Here is an 8790-nt window from a genome sequence, read left to right as displayed (position 1 = left end):
TCTTTGATAAAGGAGCCAAAAGTATACAATGGAAGAAAGAAAGCATCTTCAACAAATGGTGCTGGCATAACTGGATGTCAACCTGTAGAAGAATAACCTATATTTCTTAATTATACATTACATTCTGAAACAAATTACACAATCACAATACCTTAATCAAGAGCATAAATATACATATAAGATTAACCTTAAATTTGTATCAATAAACCAAGATCCATACCAATGCAAATCTCTATATCATATCCCCCTTTAAATGTAAACAAACAATTATACAGAATATTTGGGAATATGGGCATAATTATTTCTCTCTAAACTTCTTCCTGCTGTTTATTGGGTGAAGTAATTTATTGAGGGTATTTTTGGGGTACTCATGGGGACCTTTCTGGGGGTCTTGCTCCTTCAAACTGCACAAGTCTGGAAGCAATCCACAGGTTCTCATCCTCTGTGGAGACAATAGAAGAACCTCTTTTCCAAAGCAATGTATCCTTAGACCCAAATTCTGAAGTCAAGATACCTTTATAACCAGACTCTCTGAACATGGTGAACAATGAGGGCTGATGAGAAGCCAAGGACAATGGCACAGGGTTTTGACTCCTACTTCGTGTTCTGGCTTTGTAGGAGCCTAGCCAGTTTGGATGCTCAACTTCCTAGACATAGACGGAGGGGGGAGGACCTTGGACTTTCCACAGGGCAGGGAACCCTGACTGCTCTTTGGACTGGAGAGAGAGGGAGAGAGGAGTGGGGGTAGGGGAAGAAGGGTGGAAGGAGGGGGAGGGAAATGGGAGGCTGGGAGGAGGCGGAAACTTCTTTTTCTCAATAAAAAAATTTTTTAAAAAAGAATCTAAGCTGTGACATTACTAGGTCAAATATGTTACCACCTGCTTGCTCTGCTCAATCTAGCATGGTGGACCTGCTTGTGCCTCTGAGCCACACACAGGCCCATTTCCAGGAAAACACCCAGTACAAGTTGCCATCAAACAAGCCACAGCACTCTGCTGACATTCCCATCCAAATAAAGGGTTTTCTGAAAAAGCCAGAGGTCACATTTTCAGCATGTTCCAAAATAGCTATATTTCAAAATGTCACAGCTTTTGCCTGCTGCTGCTGCTGCTGCTGCTGCTGCTGCTGCTGCTGCTGCTGAGTCAGGAAAACCTCTTTTAAAGGAGCTGAGGCATGCTGCCAGAAAACAGCCAGAAGCTGTGGTTTTTTTTTTTGTGTGTGTGTGTCTAGAATTTCTTTTTAAACTCTCTCAAACTTTTAAGTGAATTTAGTTGGCCCCACATTGGATGCCAATTTGATGCAAGAGAGCCGCTTGTTTGTCTTGGTCACCTAAAACCAAAATAATCATACAGGGACTGTATTAATTAAATCACTGCTTGGCTCATTATCTCTAGCTTCTTTTTGGCTAACTCTTTCATCTTAATTTAACCCATCTTCATTAATCTGTATATCAATACGTGGCAGTGGCTTACAGGCAAAGATTTGGCATATTTGACTCTGGTGGTTCCATGCTGTCTCTCTCCACCCTCCTTCCTCCCAGTATTCAGTTCTGTTTTCCCCACCTACCTCAGTTCTGTCCTCTCAACAGACCAAGGCAGTTAATTTATTAATGGTAATTACAGCACACAGAAGGGACTTCCACATCATCTGAGATACAATAAATCTCATAACCATGATGATATATGGATAGAAGAGTTGACTTCCAGAGGTTTAAGGCAGAATTTAAATATAAAGTGTTTAAATTTTGGCAAACAAGTCATCTTAAAAGGGATTGTAAACAGTGCATTCCTAGAAACAATGTTTTTTCTTAGCATAATCCAATCAGAATGTCTCTCGTTTCTGGATTATGCGTAAGGTATGGCAAAGTCTGGTACTGGACTAAAGAATGTAGATAAACAAGAGACATTCAGTGCAATCCTTTGCATTGGGAACCTCCTTGAGGGACCTCTCAAAAACCCCTTTGTCAAATCCAATTCAGTTGTCTCATGTAAGCATAAAGGAAACTCCTCCCCAGAGCATAATGAATCTAATGCCTATTGTCAGAAACCATACTGATCTGGATAATATAACAACTAAAAAGAAAGAACAAAAGATCAGGAGAAACCATAAAGTGAGTATTTTAGTAAACTTCTATGAATTAACAAAGACCAAAATTAAAAAACAAATGACTTTGTCACTGAAGGTTTGGTTGACACAGATAAGAGTATAACAATAATTGTACCAGAAAGTTGTCATCCAAATTGATGTCTTCAGGAACTTAATATTCATGTCTAAGGGATTCAAACTTTATCTCAGGTAAAACAGAACATGAGATGGGTCAAATATATAGGCCCCAAAGGACAGAGAGGAAAATAAAAATCATAAGTAGCTAACATAAAATATGCAGAGAAAGAGAGTCCTTTGACATTCAGTCGTAAATGAAATGTCTCCCACAAATACATCTTCAGAGGACTCAGAAATCCTATGGAAGGTGAGACAGGAAGACTGTAAGAGCTAAAAGAGATGGATGACTCCAAGGAAACAGTCACTTCTAGACACATCAGGAATGACACACATACACATTTACATAGTCTGGCAGCATTCACAGGGCCTGCACATGTCTAAGCCAGATGAGGTCTCAGCACTGAAAGTCAACATAGACACAAGCCCCATTCCCTAATCCAAAAGCTATCTCCAGTTGATAACCACTGGCGAAGGAAAAATCAGGTGTTTTCCAATGGAGTCTCATTGGATATACAGACCCCACTTAAGTGAATGTCTCATGTCCAACACTAGATGGCCAACACAAAATGAATCAAATATTTTTGGAGATTTTTTTTTCTTTTTAATGCTTTTTTGTGGGAATTTCTTTCTTAAAGTTATTTCTTTTTCCCTATCTACTGTTCGTCTGTCTCTCTGTCTTCACACATGATACATATATATTATGTATATATAAACACATATATAATAATTTCAAATTTTATCTTATGGGTTTTCTCTGTGTGTGAAGCTGTCTCTATGTCTGTAAATGTCTTATGCTTTATCTTTAGATATTTTTTCTGTTTGTTTAATTCTATTCTGTTTTTAAAGATCTTATACTATTATATTATAATACTATCATATTTTGTTTTGATATTAAAAAGAGAAAGATAGGGAAAGAGTGAAACCAAGTTAGCAGAATCTGCAATAAACAGGGAACGATTATAACATGCACCTAAGAAATTGATAATATTATGAGGAAAATTTTTACAAACTGCATTTCATTAATTTGGAAAAGTTAAAACGTAAATGACTCTCTATATTATACCAAATCTCCAACATTAAACCAAGAAGAAATAAAACATTTAAATAGAACCATAAAAATGAGGAGATTAAAATAATAATGGAAAGTCTTCAGCCAAAAAAGTTCAGGGCCAGATGGATTCACAACACAATTCTAGCAGATTTTTAATCTTTCAGATACTTTTAAAAGTATTGAAAGAGAAAAGAAACAGAATGAGCACTCCCAAACTTCTACAAAACCAGTATTACTCTACAAAAAAAAAAAAAAACAGATAGCAACAGCATAGGCCAATATTCCTGAGGAACGCAGACTAAAAATAGTCAACAAAATATTACAAACAGAATACAATAAAAAGATCTTCAACTATGACCAAGTTGGCTTTCTAATTGAAATATGGGTATAGTTCCACCTATGTCTCAAGTAATTAAATATAATAAATCACATAATGGATATATGCCCAATAGTAATCACATGATTATTTCCATAGATGCATAAAATCTTTGATAACATTAATCATGTATTAAAGATCAAGATCATTAATTGTAGGGCTAGAGGAAACATACCTCAATACAATAAGATTATCTATATTTATATATACCCCGATGATAACATCAACAACATAAATGGAGACAAGCTTGAGTAATCCCTCTCAGAATTCAGTCAGGAATGTCTACCACCTCTACAACTTTTAAATACTGTTTTTGAAGTATTAGCTAGAGAAGGAATTAAGGGGAATACAAGTAAGCAAAGAATAAGGTATACTATTATTATTGAAAGATAACATGATAGTATACAATAGAGCTCCCAAAAATTCTACCAGGAAAGAAATGATAATCAAATTCAGTAACAAAGTAGGATATGGAGTCAGCTTGCATAATCAATAGCTTTTTTGATACATCAACAATAAACATACAAAAAAGAATATCATGAGCACATGCACAATGGCCTCAAGGAAAACTATCTAGGAATAAGTGTAACCAAGGAAATAAAGGTTTTCTTTAATGAAATTTAACTTTTGAAGAAGGAAAGACACTAGGGAATGAAGTTCAATGCAATTTAGGTTAAAATCCAACCTTATTTTTCTTAATAACAAATAAAAAAATCTATTCTATAATTTATATAAAACCACAATACAATCCTGAGATAAAAGAATGATGCTGGAGGGATTTCCATCCCAGATCTTAGTGTATATTAGACAGCCATAGTAATAAAAAGACATGGTACTGACACAAAGCATCCATGTAGACCAATGGAACAAAATCAAATCCCAAACAGGAGTACATGTAACTTCAGCAACTTAGTACTTGACTAAGATGCAAAAAAAAAAAACCAAAAAAGCAAAAAAACAAAAAAAGAAAAACCTATGCCAAAAAGAAAGCACCTTCAATAAATGGTTCTGAGAAGACTGGATGTCCACATGCAGAAGAATGAAAATAACCTGTGTCTATCAGCTTGTACAAAAACTAAATTCAAATGGGTCTAAGACGTAAATGTGAAGTCTGAAACACAGAAACTGCTAAAAGAAAGCATAGGCAGTACCATCATGCTAGAATTGTAGGGAAGGATTCTGTCCAAGTATTAAGTCCAATAGTTGACAACTGGTTCCTCATAAAACTAAAAATCTTCTGCACAGTAATCACAGGTGAAGAAAAAGCCCAGAGTAAGAAAATCATTATCAAGTATACATTTGACAGAGGTTTTATACCAATATAAGTACAAGTAACTTAAATTAATACAAATAACTCAAAAAGCTGATATAAACATCTAAAAAAAGATCCTTTACTACTCAGAAAGAGACTGTTCCTTATTCTCTTTGAAAATATTCGATACCAGAGGCTTGTATTGTGCTTGTAAATAGTACTGTTGGATATCATTCAGTGACAACACAGTCTGGAAGAGAGTCAGGAACATTTGAATGATCAAGAAAGAATTGAGTCTCAGAAAGGAGAAGGTAGAATGAAGGAAACTAAAAAAAATTGTTCTTTTTGAAGCAAAAAAAAAAACCTAATAAAACTAGTAAAGAAAAATAAAGTAGAAACAGTTCTTGGCATATGGAGTTGAAAGAGTGGTATGAAGGATGTAGACAGCACTGATGTATGCGCATATAATATTTTTAGGCATTATCTATTTGAAAATATGACAGAAAACAAAGAAATGAAAAAATGAACTTACTGATGATAGAGGCCTGCACTGCTTGGATCTTCAGTGATGAAATCATATACAATAGTGTGCAGTGGGAAAAATGCAGCAAGCACCATATCCCCACCCTTGTACACACTGACTCCTGTCTTTGTAGAACAGAAAGAACGATCAAAGGAATAAACATAGCTGGAATACGGCAGAACCAGAAACATAAAAAGCAGAGGGAGCATCATGGAAGAATCTACAAAGTCAAACTGTGTAGAGTCTGAATTTTCAGAGCAGGCAGGTATATACATATCCCAAGTACTTGTGCCTGTTCATGTAAATTCCAATGTTTTTGTTGGCTATGATAACCACTCTCATTCCCAAAGATCCTTCAACTCAGATTACTAATATTTCCCTGATGGATTCTGAAAAACATTCATCCTGGGGCATCACATCTGGAATCCAGGTAAAAAAATATATATAAGATTAAAAATATGCTTGAGGCTCCTCTTCTCCAGTCCCTAGTGGCATGATTTCATCCAGTTCACTGACAACAGGGCTCCGTTCTGAAATGAAGTCCTCCTGGGAAGACTTGACCAAGCTGGTGCTAAGAAACTTTTACCTTCAGTTATGGATAAAAATATTGTCATGAGGGATGTGTAGTTAAGGATAGTCAGTGGATAACTAAATTATTTTTAATCAGGCACAAAGGCTTGGGTTATATGGCACCACATAAACCGAGCATTGTTATTAGCATCTCTAATCCCAGCACTGAAAGATCAAGAGACAGTAAAATCAGGCAGTAAAGATCATCATTATATATTTAGGATGTTAAGGTCTACCTGTACTAGAGATTATGTTTCAAAAAGTGTTCTTATAATTCATCTATATGTCCAAAGCATTTATTTTGCCCATGTTTGTGGTCTTTTTATAGTATGTGGTGTATATGTCCCTCATCTCCTCTGAAACAGAAGAAAATTAACAGAAAATATTAATAAATTCTTCTTTTACTAAAAGCAGTGAAAACAAAAATATATAGGCATATATGTTGTCCAGGAGCAAAGGAAAATATCAGGGAAGTGAAATAATTCAGTATCATATTGTAGTGGTGTATTATTTTATTTTATCTTTACTAAATAATGATATATCCTATTTGGTTTATAAATTGTGCCATGTTCTATTCTACATAAATCATTAATAATGTGAGTAATCATGGAGTATATTGGACCCTTTTGCCCTTTGCCTTCAATTTTCTCCCAACCTAATAATGCTTTGAACCTAGAGACTACTAGGTTTTTGTGTTTATATGTGTATCTGTGTTTCTGTGTGGACACCATGTGGAAAACAGAGGTTGAAATTAGATGTCTTCCTTAAGTCCTCTCCATCTTAGTTTTTGAAAATATTGTTTCTTAGTAAAACCAGAACTGTCTGATTTAGGTAGATCAAATGGGCAAATGCCATCACAAGGAAGTATTAAGGCTACAAGTGTTCTGTTGTTTTATTTTTTTAATGTCAGAACTGGGAAACTAAACTCAGGTTCTTATTATTTTGTAGTCAACTGCACCATCTCCCTAGCCCTTACAGTCTACAGTTTTTTAGATAAAAGTACTTTAAGTGGCCTTCAATTGGAGACATGTTGATATTATTCTTTCAAAATGTAGCTACCACAAAGACAGAAAGGTATAGAATAAACATTGAATTTCAAAGATGTTTTTGTGAAAATGTTCATTTGTAATACTCTCTAATTCTTTGCAACATTGAGTATGAAATACAGTGCCTTCTGCATTCTAGGCAGGTACTTTTTTTAAGTTATATTACCAGTCCATAAACCCATAATTTGTTTCATGCTATGATGTTGAAACTTTGGGTTCACAGGTTTAAATTACTACTGTGCAATAGTGCTCTTGTATACTGTAAATATTTGTCAATTGCATTGTTTTAATAAAACACTGATTGGCCAATAGCCATGCATGAAGTATAGGCCAGATAACCAGAAAGAGAGAATTCTGGGGAGAGGAAAGAGACACAGTCACCAACCAGTTGCAGAAGAAGCAAGATGAGAATGCCTCACTGAGAAAAAGTACCAAGTCATGTGCCTAACCATAGACAAGAATTATGGGTTAATCTTAGTTGTAAGAGCTAGTTAATCATAAGCCTGAGATAATAGGCCAAGTAGTTTGAAATTAATATAAACCTCTGTTTGTTTCTTTGGGATTGAATGGCTGTAGGACCAGGTAACACAGATGCTTCTATGTAAAAATGGTACCCAAATGTTTGGCAAAATTTCCAGATAAAGCCTGAGAAAGCTTTAAAAGAAAAGAGGATTCTAAATAGACAAGAGCAGAGCCAAGTACAACTTCTTGGTAATAGTCTCTTCACCAATAGACTCTGTTTTCTACAGACAATTAGAGATGTGGCTCCTTTAAAAGCATCTTCCTGACTCAGGCTTATCAGCAAAAACCTCACAGTTCTTTTAAGAGGCCCTGTCACCAAACACTTTAAAGGTGTTTATGAACAGCTGTTGGCATACTTGTCAAGGTTGCTTGAATCTAGAAACTCCGCAGTGTTTTGAGAGCAAATCTGGCTCCCACCAGTAATTCCGCCATGAAGCCATAATTTCAGAAAGCTAATATATGTGTTGTGGCCTGCTGTCAAGGCCTCAGCTTTAATTTTAGATGGTAGAGAACAGTCACAATGATGCAGAAGAATCAGACTCCAGTGATGACGGGGCAGTTTCTGAATGTCCTCAACTGAAGAACGGGGTGACTCAAGGGTTTGTCCCAGCCATTGCCAATGGCCCACGGAGCTGGACAGATGGGCGTCTGGCCAATGGGCACAGCCAGACCATGTAGACAACCTAGGACTGACATTGAGGGTTGCCTCCAGCAATGTGGGTGGATATTCAGATGCTCTTTTGGTGACCCTGGGAGAGAGGGAGGTCCTCCCCAAGGTAGGAAGAGGACCGATGATCTGTTTCCAGCACTTTGCTCCTGTCTAGTCTCCCTTTACCCCTTTGAGCAACTGGACAGAGCCTGGGGAGCAGCGGACTCTGCATTTGGTCAGAGCCACCCTCAGGCTGTAGCCTGGGGGCTGTGGGGAGCCTTGGCTCCAAGGATCAATAAAACTTCAACAGAGACAAGTTCTCTGCCTGAGAGTTTTGGTTCCCTACACAGTTTTTCCTCTCCATTCCTCTGTTGACAGGATTTCTCACTGCCACATCAAGATCTATGTCCATCCCCACCCACACAGCATCATGGCTTGAAGATACTCCCCATCCCCGGATCAGTGTCGTCACCATGTTGTCCTCCAGAGTAGCTCTCCAAGGACATTGTTATTAGCTGATAGGCACTGGCTACAGGAAAGATGTTATTAGGCTTAGATGCAGCTTCTCTGTCTGAAGT

At 36.8% G+C, this 8790-nt stretch overlaps 1 protein-coding gene across 1 annotated transcript in view; it reads right to left on the bottom strand.

Moving 5' to 3' along the window:
• Positions 1–5637, bottom strand: part of LOC101990476 (vomeronasal type-2 receptor 116-like) — a 64303-nt gene extending 58666 nt beyond the window's left edge. Inside the window, exon 1 of the mRNA XM_026789174.1 lies at positions 5435–5637. Within this exon, the coding sequence (XP_026644975.1) occupies positions 5435–5637 (203 nt within the window). The remainder of the gene's footprint in view (positions 1–5434) is intronic.
• Positions 5638–8790: the final 3153 nt, after the last annotated feature.

Source organism: Microtus ochrogaster, unplaced genomic scaffold (genome assembly GCF_000317375.1).
Source record: "Microtus ochrogaster isolate Prairie Vole_2 unplaced genomic scaffold, MicOch1.0 UNK15, whole genome shotgun sequence".
Lineage (NCBI taxonomy): Eukaryota > Metazoa > Chordata > Mammalia > Rodentia > Cricetidae > Microtus > Microtus ochrogaster.
The sequence above is the reverse complement of the archived record's forward strand: the minus strand, read 5'-3'. Positions and strand labels throughout refer to the sequence as shown.